The following is a 15,513-nucleotide window of genomic DNA, read 5'->3' on the forward strand; positions in this document are numbered from 1 at the left end:
TCCCTACACTGATATAAAACTTTCCCTAAATGATAAAGGTAGCTCACTATACCTATACTGTATGCACAAACAATATACTTATGTTTATATTGAACACCTGCTGTCCTTCTGGAGTCTGGAATTTTCCTGCATGCTAGGCAAAGGGTGCCTACCTGACAAACTTCCAATAAAAACCATGGGTGCTGAGTCTCTAGGATGCCTGAGCAGAAAAATCACACAAATGTTGCTACATTTTCGCTGCTGGGGAAAAAGTATACTGTGTGACCCCCACAGGAGGGAGAGAACATAAGGAAGCCTAACATGTGTTCTTCCAGACTCTGCCTGATCCATTGTGCCTCTGAAATAAATCCCAGCCATGAGAATGACTACATGCTGAGTCCCTTGAGTCTTTCTACTGAGTCTCCTGACACTGTGTGAACACTGAAGTTCAGAGAATTCAGAATTTTTTATCTTCCATCCATAATGCCAATTACCTGAGGATGGCATTTCGTAATTATTAGATGAATCAGAAGTTGAAAGCAAAGAGACAGACATCATTCTGTTCTCTAACAATGATGATGAAATTGGTCATATAAGTGAAATCTCAAACTGTGAGTCTTCAGATGACTGTATCATAAATCCATTTTGTCAAACTCAAGAATCAGTAAGTGAAAATTATCTCTAAGGACAAAAAAAGGAAATACAGTATTCTCATTTATTTAGCTGTTCAACATGAAAGACTTCAACACAATATTTTGCAATAAGAACCTGGACCATTCCATTTTGCTAAAAAGGACATGTGATGGTTTTCTTTCAGCTTTCATGATGTTTGTGCACCAAAATTCACTTACTACAGAAAGATTTACCATGAAAAAATTCTTTTTTTTTAATTTGAGAGAGAGGGTGCACACGAGCTGGGGTGGGGGGGGGGGAGGAGGACAGAGAGAATCTCAAGCAGACTCCCTGCTGAACACAGAGCCTGACACGGGGCTCAATTTCACAACCCTGAGATAATGACCTGAGCCGAAATCAAGAGTCAGACGCTTAACCAACTGAGCTACCCAGGCACCCCACCATGAAAAAATTCTTATTAGAATTTCTAATGGTTGCTTTTCACTATTTCTTTATTCATAATTCTATTAATTATACATAAAATGGCCAAATATATGTTTTCCAAAAGGTCCACATGGTAAATTGTCATGACTATTTTTCCTGACATACTGAAGACTGAAATTTTGCATAAGAAATGTAAGATTACTAATTTACTCAGTCAATAGTAATTGAGTATTTCATCACAATTCTGTGCAAGTCATAAGAAAAGCCATTTGCAGAAGTACCCCAGCTGAGGAAGTTGCATGCCAATACTGGGTGAGGAGACCCCTCTGGCAGGTGTATCCCTACACTGGAGATGGAGGCACCAGACTGGCAGAGTCTGATGACACAGCATCAGGAGTCTTCAATCAACTCTTCTTGCTCACCAAGCAACCTTCTGTTAACAAACTAGTTTCCTGTATAGGTTTTCCAACAGATAAACAATGTCTTCACTAACCAAAAACAGTATTTGTTTTAAAAGCAGTGAGATCTCTCATTATGAAAAAATAAGCTGGCTTTTGGTAGTAAAAGAGAATTTTGTTTGTTTTGGGATTGGGGCGGGGGGTTGTTTGTTCTATAAGTACATTTGCTAACCTGAGAGTGTAGCTCCTCATAGTTCCTGGACCTGCAAATTAGGACCCCACAGAGAATGGTCTAATTACACAGCATTACAAAGAATTATATCATTCTTATTCACTATATTATATTATATTATACTATATTATATTATATTATATTATATTATATTATATTATATTCATTCTTCTGGATTATATTCATTCTTCTGGATAAGACCTTTTCTTATTGATTTTTGCCTACATATACCACAAGATACTTTTATAATTGTTCTTCTATTCTGAATACCTAGAATTTGTTCTATCAAAAGCATTTGGCTTTTCGGAGTTCTTAACCTCTTAAATAGCACAGGCCAAGTGAGGGAAAGGGGAAACATTCCGTTTAGTAGTTACTAACTTCCATGAAGGTTAGCATAATCTATTCTTAAACAGACATGGAAAAAAAAGTATTTCTTTTAGATGATTAAATGTATTAATTTCTTTCAAAATGTCAAGGAGAGATGCTTTCAAATCTTACTCTACATTAAAAGTAAAAGGGCACTCACCAGTTTACCCCATCTGCTTCTACCCAGGCAAAGCGGTACTCATTGACCCGAAGCATCAGCTGCAGACACCCAGCAACACACTGCACATACTGAGAACTCTATGCAAGAAGAAGTACAAGGTTTTAAAATGGAAAGCATTTAAAGACATGAGATCATGCATATACAAAAAGTCTGGATTTTTTTTACTGAGTTTCTTATCATCAGAACATCCAAAAGTCCCTACCGTTTTTTCAAAATCAATCTCCATTTTTGTTTTTCTCTCTACCTCTTAGAAATGCAGTTGATTTTCTCTACCAAATTAAACCCACATAGTTCAAGACTACTTAACACACAGGGAAATCAAGGAACAAAGTAAGTATATCCTTGATAATGGCTTGATAAACGTCATCTTGCAATGTTTCTCTTAGTCCTGAAGAGAGGCACTATAGAGATAATACTGCTCTTCATAACTGCAGAAATATCAAAGAATGACAATAAAATTAAAAAGATAAAACTATGCTTTGAGATGAACCTGTATTTAAATGGTCTGAGGTGAGTCATTGAACCTTTCCAATAATCGATTTCTTTGTCCTTAACAAGGATAACGCCCCCAGGCATCCCAAAGGGGTACTGTTAGGATTAAGTAATTTATTTTGTAGAAATTCAATAAATGGGAATTTAGAAATATATATATAGCATATAAGAAGTCTAAACATTTGAAGAAGACCTTTGCTCTATAATTTTTAACAACTATCACTTCAATAGTACTGTTCTAGGGAAACTGTGGTTAAATCTGGAACCTAAAAAAAACAGGAATAATATCCCCAGGAATAATGCAGGCACCTCCATTTTAACAAAGCTAATAGCAACACCTGGCCTGGGCTCTTCTCTAAATATTCACCGTGAGCCTAACATCTATAAGAACAGAGAGACAAGAGGGATTTTTAGACTCTAGCCTTAACGAACATGCTAAAAAAATAAAATAAAATAAAAAGAAAGAAAAGGAGAGAATCAAGAATGTTATAGAAGTTCACAACACCTAATATATACGATGTTTCTAGGCTCTGTGTTTTAACTCAAAGTTGTTAAAACCTAACATTTCAAGGAAATTCTAGGCATTCAATTACAAAAACACAATGATATAAGTCCATTTGGTGGAACTATCAAAATTATCAAAAAAGGTTATCTTAGATTTTACCTAGAAAGTAGTGAACATAGTTTCCCAAAAGCACTTAGGTATCCAGTGATATAATTTGCCTGAAAACTCAAAACATTAGCAGAAATGACCCAAAAAAAGTGAATTTTCAGCTCTAAAACTATCTCCCATAATGGAAAAAAAATATGTTATTTTTCCAATTAAGTCAGCAGGTAGTAATCCTTTGTGAAAGAGGAGTTCCATTTTTCTTTTTTAGAGAGACAGCCTAAGCAAGGTTTCTACATATAATGAATAAAAAGGCAACCTAGGGCATTCTCTCCTCTTCCATTTATCATCAATTTCCTCTCAACACAAAAATGTGTTGGTTCACTGTAAGCCTTTCTTTTTGTGTCCATTTTACTATACCATGTTGAAATACATGATACATTTCAAATATGGATTCTTCATTGTCATAGAGCTTCCAGATTCACATTATAAATGTGCATATGAAAGATCCTGTTTCTAAAACTGTACTCACACTTATTATAAATAATGAAGCAGTCCAAAGGCCATTCCAGAAATCACTTTCAAAGTATATAGTGATGGCAACACTGGAAATGACTGAATTATTGCCTTTGATTAAACAAAGTAAATTATATCATTTCATTATCTTTCACTCACATGTGTCCTATTACTCTCATGTATAAAATTACACTACAGTTTTTCTTCTAAATCATCAGTCTTCAATCAAGCCAACAAGTCACCATCTCTATTCCCAGACAAAGGTAATTTAATACTGCTGGAGATAATCATACAATCCTGCAAAGCCATCAACCAATTCTGGTCTGTTCTCACTGCCATTTCCCAGTCACCCATACTCACCACTATCCTCCTATCCAACTCTCTTCCCTCACTCTCAGCAGTATGAGAAAATATACATACCATTAGTTAAAGATTCACCAGCTACCAACATCTCACCCCCCAAAACTGAACTATGCTTATAGCCATTCTTAAGAGACCAGCAGACTTATTCCTTTCCACGACCCTCAGCCCCAGGAAAGTCTATATCCCATTCCTCTCACGTCATGTTCCATCCATCAGACCCGTCTACATCCTCAGTCTCTGTTTGATAGATCTCCTCTCCTCAGCCTCTAAATATATTCAATCCTTTCCCACCCTACAGCTGTCCTTGTACCAATCTCTGCATCTTTCTTCCTCCCAATACATGGAAGTTTCTTGAAGGAATTATCACCAAACTTTTACCTCTTTTATATCTTATCACCCCATTAGTATGGCAAATTCTAGGATCACCATTGACCTTAGATAAGATTCCAGTTCCAACAGTTACTTTCACCTGAGAACCAGACCTCTATTTCCAACTACAAACTGAACAGCTCTCCCCCATTCTCTTCACCATTTGAATTAATTCACCTGCAAGTCTTGGATCAATTGTTAACTCCTCCACCATGAAAGAAAGGCAGTAGTATAGTAGTATATAGTATATAATCGTTAGGAACAAAGGCTCTGGAACCAGCCTGCCACACTCAGCTACTTACAAACTATGTAACCTTGAAAGAGCTTCCTATCTATAAAATGGAGCTAATAGGACGAATCCCACGAAATGTCAGTATAATTTCATTAGTTAATGTATGAAAGAGTTTTCAATGGTATCTGTCATACAATATTCCACAAATGTTTGCTGCTGCAACTACTACTGTATTCTGATTTCTCCAGATGGAATTAATCACTTCCATGTGCCACATATAAATCTCTATGTGTAAATCCCTTTGAGTGAGTGTGTGTGTCGCATGTATGTGTGTCAGTCATCCCCATTCGACCAGAGAGCAAAAGAGGAGTCTTTCTTAATCTCAGCATTTAAGCATAGTCCCTGGCAAAAGAAAAAAGAAAAAACACAAACAAAAACAAAAAAAACCCAGGACTTTAAAAATTTTGTTTGCTAAATGAATAATTAAATATTCATTCCACTTGATTTTTTTTTATCATGCCATTTGGCTTTAGGAGGAAAAAAGTAAAACCTAAAGTTTTAAGATGTGTTTTGTCCAAAGGAAGTGATCTTTGTTTTCTGCCTAGTAAGATACTGTTTAAAAAAAAAAAAAAAAGGACAAAATATAGAAGCCCCCAAATTCCGTATTATCCTTTCCCTTAAGTTCATTTCCATGAGAATATAAAAAGGTACTACTATCCTCTACACTGTTCAATGTAAACACAATCTTGATCTTTTCCTGCTGTATATATATATTTTTTTTCTTTTTTAAGATTTTCTTTATTTGAGAGAGAGAGACAGACAGAGATAGCAAGAGAGCACAAGCGGGGCGGAGAGGGAGAAGCAGGCTCCCCGCTGAGTAGGGAGCCAGACATGGGGCTTGACCCCAGGACCCTGGGATCATGACCTGAGCCGAAGGCAGACGCTTAATCAACTGAGCCACCCAGGCACCCCTCAACATGCCTTCTTTAATGCACCATTGGCTAAGGCAGGCCAAGGTTCCTTTTCTCACTCCACTTCCACTGAGTTCACACTTCACCTGAAGTTCAGAAAACACAGTGCTGTGCCTTCATACAGTTTCCTTCGTGAGCAAATACAGAGTTGACAGATCTTCAAACTTTCTTGACTTCTAAATTCTATATTTTTCTTTTTGCTAGAATTTCCTATTCTATTAGGACTTCAAAAAGTATTATTGAAATAGCTGTAATTGTAATAGAAAATCCTGAAATCTCACAACAAACTGAACAAGAAGTGAATGGCAAAGAAATAGTCCATCTTACAGGACAATATCAAAAACTGCCAAACTGATGAAGTAATATTTGAGGTAATCAAATATTGCTCCTTCCAAACAGGAATGTCCCAAGAAAGAATCAAATAAGGAAGAAAATCTCTATGCCTTCCCTTGTAGCTATACCAGAGCCTCACCTTTTCCAGCGGACCTCTCCCTGACTCCTATGAGTCTCCTGAGTCTCCCTGACTCCTATGCTCAGAACTCCGAAGGACACTGCCTGTATGATCAGCTTCTGGGTCGTAAGTAGAGTTATGAACTAGAAGTATGACTTGACAAGTAGTATGGAACCTCATTAATATTTGTGTACATGACTTTTATTCATCTTAATTTAACATGAAATTCTTTGTACATATTTATGATAAAATATCCAATCAACGGGTGCTTGGGTGGCACAGTCAGGTAAGCATCAGACTCTTGGTTCTGGCTCCGGTCATGATCTCAAGGTTGTAAGATCAAGCCCTGCATCAGGCTCCTCGCTCAGCAGGGAGTCTGCTTGAGATTCTCCCTCCCTCTCCCTCTGCCCCTCCTCTCCTGCTTTCTCTCTCAAATAAATAAATTTTTTAAAAATAAATAAAAATAAATAAAATAAGATCTTTTTTAAAAAATAGCCAATCAATATAGAATGGCATAAAATGAAACCTCCCTCTTATCACCCTTCAGTACCACTAAGATGCAATCAATATTAGATTTCTGTGTAAACTGCAGATTCTATGCATTATACATACATCTTTTTTTTAAAAAAATACAAATAAGATTATACTGTAACTTTCATTTGCAATTTTCTTTTTCCATTTAAGAAATCTTATAGAGATCTACTGCATTTTTAATCATCTGTATAAAGATTTTAAATCCACTGTGCTCTCTCAACTTTGAAGAAGTATTACTTCATTCAACGACATTTATTGAGTTGCTTATATTATCTGGCATGTAGAAGGGACTCCACTTTATTTTCAAATATATTTGTAGTTAGAAGTGGGGGTAAACAGAAGGGGGAATGAACCATGACAGACTATGGATTCTGGGAAACAGACTGAGGGCTTCAGAGGGGAGCGGGGTGGGGGATTGGGATAGGCCGGCGATGGGTATTAAGGAGGGCATGTATTGCATGGAGCACTGGGTGTTATACACAAATAATGAATCATGGAACACTACATCAAAAACTAAGGATGTACTGTATGGTGACTAACATAACATAATAAAAAATTATTATAAAAAATAAATAAATAAATAAAAAAGAAAGAAAGAAAGAAAGAAAGAAAGAAAGAAAGAAAGAAAGAAAGAAAGAAAAAGAAAAAAAAAGAATCCAACCAAAGATGAAGAAGCCCATTTGCCCTTGCAGTTCTAGTATACTCTGACAGCTACAACCCCAGACTGACTGGACTGTCAGAAACTATTAATAAGGGACATAGGGCCTCCATCATTCTAAGTTCTCAACTACTACCCAGAAAGGTTCTATAAGTCTGTATTCAATACTCATTCAACAAATATTTACTGACTGACTGCTACGTGCAAGACACTGTTCTTGCACTGGACACACAACCATGAACAAACAGACCTCAATCCCTTCCATCAGGGAGTATACAGTCTAATGGAGAAAGAGGAAAAGCACACAAAAACAAGTAAATTACAGAGTGTACTGGAGTTTGACAAGTTCAATACAACAAAAATACCATTAAAAAAGGGAAATAGGAAATGCAGAGAGGGAGACATGGGTGCTCTTTTAAGTAGGATCCTTGGAGAGGGACTCACTGCTGAGGTGACAAGTGACAGAATCCCAGGAAAGTAAAAAAGTAAGCCACACAGCAATCAAGGGGAACAGTGCCAATGCTGCAGGATGGCAGATCCAGTACCAGGACTTATAAATGCTGCCCTCCGGGGCGCCTGGGTGGCACAGCGGTTAAGCATCTGCCTTCGGCTCAGGGTGTGATCCCGGCGTTATGGGATCGAGCCCCACATCAGGCTCCTCTGCTATGAGCCTGCTTCTTCCTCTCCCACTCCCCCTGCTTGTGTTCCCTCTCTCGCTGGCTGTCTCTCTCTCTGTCGAATAAATAAATAAAAAATCTTTTAAAAAAAATAAATAAATAAATGCTGCCCTCCTTCCTGTGGCTGCTCTACACCATGTGACTCCCCATCTTAATATTCTTCAATGGATTCCCTGCGGAGGAAAAGTCCTAAAACCCTATGTGATCTCTAAGGCCCTGAATACCCTGGGCCTGCCTGCCTTATCTCCCCACTCTCCCTATGCCTGCACTCCTACAGCATCCCCAGCTCTCCCTTCTCTGCCCATGTTCTCCACACACTTCCCTCCAGTGGAGGCACAGGCCTCATTCCTCCACTTCCTCAGGAATCCTGAGCAAACTGGCCCCAGATGAGACCCCTCACTGCACACTCTCAAAGGACCTGTGCTTCTCTTTTACAAGCATTGCCAGACAGGTACTAAAATAATCACAGTGTGTAATTACTTATCTAATACTGTCCTCCCTAAGATGAAGCCCAATGTAGGCAAGAGCCCCTCCCATTCAATGCTATGCTTTCAGCACTATGCACTGTACTGGTAGGTACTTAATACATATTTCTTGACTGAATGAACAAACAACAGAAATACAAACAAGCTTCCTAGCTTACACAAATTCCAAATGAATGGGACTCTAATAGATATCATCCATAATTAAAAGTTTAGCCAAAATTTTTATCCTAATAACAATCAATACTGTAGAAATATACACAACATTGTACCATTATCCTATTTCTTTTTAAAGCCAAAACTAAATCTGTTTGGTAGTATGGATCTTACATAATTGTTTAGTATTTTCTTTTAATTTATCTCATTTTGAATACTAATGTAAATTGCTAGTCAATTCTGGCTGTACCTTGTATCATCCTACTTTACTAGAAAATATTTATGGTAAAAGAGCTCATTTAAACCAGATGATAACTTTCATTTAAATTACTAAAATAGGAGTGCCTGGGTGGCTTCCTCAGTTACGCAGCTGCCTTTGGCTCAAGGTCATGATCCCAGGATCCTGGGGTTCCAGCGTAGAGCCCTGCTTCTCCCTCTCTCTCTGCTCCTCCCCCACTTACCCCGCCCCCATGCTCATGCTCTCCCCCCACATGAAATAAATAAAATCTTCTTTATAAATAAATAAATAAATAAATAGCTAAATTCACTTCTTCATTAACAAAAAAATCACCCATATTTGGATTGACTTAATAACAACAACAAAATACATACACACAAAAAAAGATATTTTAGATACTCATTGCACTGTTTCCTAAATACTATTTGTTTAAATGTCATCCCACCAGAGTTCTTTAAGGTAAAGTTTTTGTTTTTTCAAGAATCAAAATGTATCTTCTAACCTTCACAACTAATCAAAAAACTGTCAAAAAAGAAATTAAAAATGTTTTATAAAAATAATTTAACACATTTTTCAAAGTACTTTCAAAAAATTAAAATTAAAGATAAGAGGGAAATATGATACCCAATTTTTCAGATGAGCCTTAAAAAGGAGATATAATTTGCTGAAATTAAAATAGCGAGTTAATCTTGGATTGGCCCTAGGAATCCACTCCTCATGGTTGAGTTAGAGTTCACTGTGCTGCACCAGACATCCTGGGCTCAGAATTGGCCACAACATACCCTCACTGCAGCAAACCTCACTGGCAGAGAAAAACTACTTTTACTTCTCAATACATTTAAGAGAAATTTTCCAGTGCTGTTGAAATGCAAACTCTCCTATATTATGGTGGAATAATCACATCATAGGGAAAATAGCAACTTGTAAAATTCACCTTCATGGCAAATATGATCTCAGAGATCCATATTCTGCAGAATTACAAAGCAATTCAAGAACTAAGGAATTACAAAGCAGGCAGGCAACAAAAGATAAACATAAAAACTAGTGATATTGTACCAACATAAAACTAATGTTATAACAACATTTATAGATATATTTTCAATATTCATCTTCAGAAAGCTGGGATATAAGTACAAACTAAATGAGAAAGAGCAAAGATAATATTCACTTAAATTTTGGAATCATGGGCACTTGAAATAATGTGTCTGCATTGCAGTAAAAAGCACCTGTCCCACAGACAGTAAAAACGCACAGTACAGTGGACTTGGTGAAGCACCAAGCTGAACTTTTCAAACACATAATTGACTAAAATAGATTCCAGAAGCCAGTTTTACATGAAATGGAGAACTCCTGATTTGAACAGTCCCAAAAGTATTTAATGTTTCATGACAATTATATGAATCTTTTCTTGTAGAACTAAAAAGTGTGTGCATATATGTGTGTCATTTTTAATTCTATCACAGATATTTGCTTTAAAAAATAACACAAGACAAAAACATAACATAAGTGTCAGTGACAATAACATAAGTGTCAGTAAGGACTGGAACAACTGGAATTCTCATACTTTGTTGAGGGACACGTAAATTGATTAAGAACACTGATTTGCAATATCTACTAAATTTACATATGCCTTACAAGCCAGCAATTCCATTGTAGAATTAAGTGCTCCAGACATAAGTGATTACAGTGATCACATCTACCAAAAGGCAGGTATAAGAATGTTCCTACCAAGAAGCCAAAACTAGAAGTAACCCAAAATATCCATTAATAAGAGAACAGAAAATATTCATTTAATGGATTACTGGATGGCAGTAAAAAAAATGAATTTCTATTAAATGCACATGAATGAATCTCACTGGCACAATACTGGCAAGAGAATTCAAATACGTAAGAGCCATACTGTATATGATTCCACTACAATGGAGTTCAAGATTAGGCAAAACTAATCACTGGTAATAGATACCATGAAAACAATAACCTTGGTGAAAGTTTAGCCAAAGGGAGGTATTGAGCAGGAGGACACAGGACATATAAATTCATTTAGTGTAACATTTAAAATCTGTACATTTTACTTTGTGTGCATTAAGACATAAAAATAAAAAAGAAAAAAAAAGAAAAGAAAAGAAAAAAAAGGGAAAAGAGGAGAGACTTTGCCTATCAGGAGTTTTGCCAAATTATCTTTGGCAAATCACTTAAACTCTTCAAAACTGTTCTATCATCAATAAAAGGAAATAACCAGCCCTAACAAATTAAAGGGAAAAAATCTCCTCAAATCTGAACTCAAATCAATTCTACAAAGCACAAAACAACCATAAGGTATATTATTATTACCTCATATGCAGGAACTAAAATATATATAAGTTCAAGAATTCTCTTGAAGTTGGCTTACTCAAAGAGATCTTCTAGTCAATACTCATTAAATACCAAGATTAAATTAATGCCTAAATTAAGATAATTTAGCCTTAGACTTAAATTTTACCAAAAAAAAGTAATTTCATTATTAATTTACAGATTTCTAAATTTTCTTCAAGCATTGCTTTCAACCTAATTGGCTCCATCATGTAATGAGATTCTTTACAACATACAGAAAAACTGTGAATTTGGGAAAATATTATTTACTTTATAAATTATTGCCTTGTATAAAACTTCCAAGTACACATCTTATGCACAATATTAGATTACTTATTATTATCAGTACTATGCTTTGACAATGATTTGTAAAAGAAAATCTTATACTGAAACCCTTAACCACTTAACTTTCTTTTGTATTGCCAGACTATACCTCCAGACAGTCCTTCCAAAAATCTGATCAGAAAAACAAAACTCACAGATTCTTATCTTCCCTCCTTAATGTTCATTCTGTGCATATATTTTAATGATCCCCAATGTTTAAAATGTATTAATTTTATGGCAAGAAGATAAAATTAAATAACGAAAATCTTCCAAGAATTGCCACACAACTTACACAGACACACAACTGATTATGAATTACTTTGAGTCCTCACAGACTTCACAGTTTGACAGCCAGAGCAGACCACAGTTAAATAACAGGCCTGAACTGTATGAATTTCTGACACAGCCCACTTATTTCTGCTACTGGGGCAGCACTTTTGGTGGACTTAACAACAAAGTAGTAAAGAACTAAATCATTAAAGTACTCTACCTCTTCTGGAAGGCTGAAAAGTGCCACATCAGCACAGCATTAAATTAAAAACAAAGCCAAAACAGTAAAACTATCTTCATATTAACAAGGATACTAGAACTGCCACAGAAACCAATTTAAGAAATTTGGCCAAAAGCCAAAAAAAACTAAGTTTCATTTCTCTCACTCTAATATGCTGTTATTATGTGCTAAAACATGCATGAATCTTAAAAACATTACGCTAAGTAAAAGAAGCCAGTCATAGACAACCAACTACATACTATGTGCTTTATTTTTATGAAATGGCCAGAAGAGACAGAAAGAGTAGATTAGTGGTTGCCAGAGGCTGGGAGTGGGGAGTTGGAATGAGGAATGACTGTTAATGTGTACAGGGTTTCCTTCTGAGGTGTTAAAAATGTTATAAAATTAGATTGTGGTAATGGCTGCACAACTATGTAAATATACTAAAACGTACTGAACTGCAAATGGATGGACTTTATGGTATGTGACATATATTTTGATAAAAAACTCAAAAATTTAAACAATTAAATAAAATTGAAAATGTATTTCCTCACTTGCACTTGCCACCTTTCCAAGTCCTTAATAGCCACACAGTGGCTACCACAATGGACAGTTCCAACATCATGGAAAGTTCTGGTGGACAGAACTGCTCCAGAACATTAAAAGGCAAGATGAAATAATAAGGAGAACTGGCAACTTCATCAAGTTATTTACTATCAAAGAAACAATGTTTATCTACCAGTAACTAATGCCAAACTGGATCCACAACAAAATAACCAGAGATCCGGACATGGTCAGTCACCTTGCTCCCTCCTACACAAGTATAAGTGAAGCTGGACAGAAGAAAAAACAAGCTAGAAATTCCCAGATTCTTTCTAAATCCTGCAAAGCCTGTGAGAGATCACAGTATTTATTCATCGTTTTATCAGGGTATCAGCACTAATCAATGTCCGCAGCTGTGCAGCTTCCTCAGAACAGAAGACATGAGCACTCACATTCGAGAGCCTGTAAAGAACTGAACAGTTTAAGGTAAGTGCATAAGAGCTGGTGTCATTTATTATTTTCATCTTCAGGCAAAGACAACATAATGCATGCTAAGGGAAGTCTACTTATGTAATGTCATTTAAATAAAAATGTTTGTAATGATCCACTCATAACTTATGATGATGCTTCTGTGGCCATTTTAAACTAAGACTGTTGAATCATTCTTAGTTCACATTCTGCAGTATTAAAATTTTTGTTTGTTTTATACTGACATCAAGTGGCAATACCATGTACTGCAATTTCCCAAACTGCTTTCCTATGTTCTTGTAAAAACCTAAAGAGATTTTAAGATATAATACCAATACTTTTCCAAGGCTGAGCAGGCTGTGCGACTTGGGGAATGCCTTAAGACCCAACTGCACATCTGTTGCCTTAAAAGGAATTCTCTTGGCAAGCAATTCCTTTGTTTAGAGTGTTTGCCACTCATTAACTGAATGACTTGAGGCAAACTGGTGTTGCCATTCTGTGCAGCCTCAAGGCTCACATCTATACAAAGTGGCTTAGTAAGACCTAAGTCAGAGAGGGAGTGTGAATATTTCAAGGAGATGTAAATGTAAGCTGAATAAAGCAGTGCCAGGCACCTAGTAAGAGCTCAATAAATATTAGTTACCAATTCATAGTCCCCTATTAAATCATCAGAGCAGAAGCTACCACCTTACCCTCAACTTATTAAAGTCTGCTTTCCAAGTTGATAGCTATCTGAAAAAGTAAGAACCTCCGGAAGAGACAGCAAGCATGTTTAAGTTCGAAGGGTATGAAAGGGAAGAAGGTCAAAAGTCAAAGGCCACCTTTTCCTTACTCACAATTACCTCTGATGCTAATTGTTTGGGATGTATGTGTACGAGTCTACCAGGTAAATAAACCACTTTGAATAACGTATGCCAATTCAATTAATTAGTTTTGTTTTTCCAATACACTGGACAGAAAAGAACGAAATAAGAATGTCATGTCACCAAAGCCTGCAACTCATTATGTAAGCTTTAATAACTTAAAAACACGTCAACAATCACTCAAATAAGTTTATAAGATATATAATTCCGAAAACACCTTTTTAAAAAATTTATCAATAAGCCTAATTCATGAATTAAATAATTTTTCAAAATTTCAAACAAATAAAAATTCAAGTCATGAAAATAAAAGATTCTCAATTTAAACATGCGCTTATGATTGAATATCTAGACTTCCAACCTATCACCTGCTTACCCCACTCTGACCCCGAGATTGCTCATCTAGTTCTACACCTTGTTCTGATTCCTCTTTAGAAGGTTAATAGCCATTTTCTGGCCTAACACACTATTTGTCAAATCCTTCAAACCTTGCCCCAAGAGAAGCCCTGCTCTTGGCTTTGAAAATAGGTTCTGCTGCAATCTACAGTCTCAGAGCACACAAACAGATATATTCCATGCTGATTATGGAAATATTGGTAATTAATATGGATATTAAATGGCTTCTACACAGCTTCGTCTAGGTCTACTACAGGCAAGTGGTAGACACTACCCTCTGAAGATGCCTTCCAGTTTCCCAGAGATATTTCCCACTAATAAAGATAGTGCACCTCACCTACATTTCTTTTTCCCTATCTTTTTCTCAATTGGCTCTAATCATGCCAACCCTTACTTGTTCAAACTTCTTGCCAGTTCTTGAAGTATTCAGAATATAACAAAGATAAACTGCTCCCAAATGGGGAAGATAAGTCCAACCAAGAAGGGAACTTCGGGAGACGTGATTAATTTTAACCTTTACCCTTCTGGCTCTACAAAAATGTGGGGAGAGTTTGGCGAAAAAAAGGGCAGGCTGGGGTTCCAGCCAGCAAACAGCCCCACATAAAGCCTTGAGCAACACAGTGCAAGTAACGAGTTTTAATGCCATCAGGTAACTGAACTGTTTTCAACTCCCTGACATACTATTCCCGTATCTGTTAAACAGATATTGGATAGGTATCAAACAACGGAAGCCTGAGAGAGTAACTTTATGATTATTCATTCCAGCTGTACATCTGAATTCAGACTCTTGCCTTGATTCTCAGGTCTAAGATAAAGGGACCTGAAAAGAAGAGCAACAGGGAAGAGCAAGTCTACAGACCATAATATTTATATATACATAAATATATAGATTTTTACAATGCTATTAACCTAACTGAAGGTTAACATGGATTTACATTTGGGGAGCTAGTAAACATCTTTAAAATTTTAAATGACTCAAAATAACTTATATTCATGGTGTTAGGAGGCCAGTGAATTAAGAAGGAATATACTTACATCACTTGAAGAGACTGTTCCTGTTTCAACAGCGACACCGCTACCACGCAGTTTCTATTATGAAATAAATAACTTATTACTTAGTTTTGT

General features: G+C 36.3%; 1 protein-coding gene across 2 annotated transcripts in view; it reads right to left on the minus strand.

Annotated features, from left to right (window-relative positions):
* Nucleotides 1–15,513, minus strand: part of ATP6V1H (ATPase H+ transporting V1 subunit H) — a 121,642-nt gene that overhangs the window by 76,451 nt on the left and 29,678 nt on the right. For both annotated transcript variants that reach the window (XM_008706686.2, XM_008706687.2), the window contains exons 7-8: nucleotides 15,424–15,477; nucleotides 2,192–2,289 (exon numbers count right to left, since the gene is read on the minus strand). In XM_008706686.2, coding sequence (XP_008704908.1) covers nucleotides 2,192–2,289; nucleotides 15,424–15,477 — 152 coding nt within the window. The remainder of the gene's footprint in view (nucleotides 1–2,191; nucleotides 2,290–15,423; nucleotides 15,478–15,513) is intronic.

This window comes from Ursus maritimus, unplaced genomic scaffold, assembly GCF_017311325.1.
Source record: "Ursus maritimus isolate PB19 unplaced genomic scaffold, ASM1731132v1 scaffold_9, whole genome shotgun sequence".
NCBI lineage: Eukaryota > Metazoa > Chordata > Mammalia > Carnivora > Ursidae > Ursus > Ursus maritimus.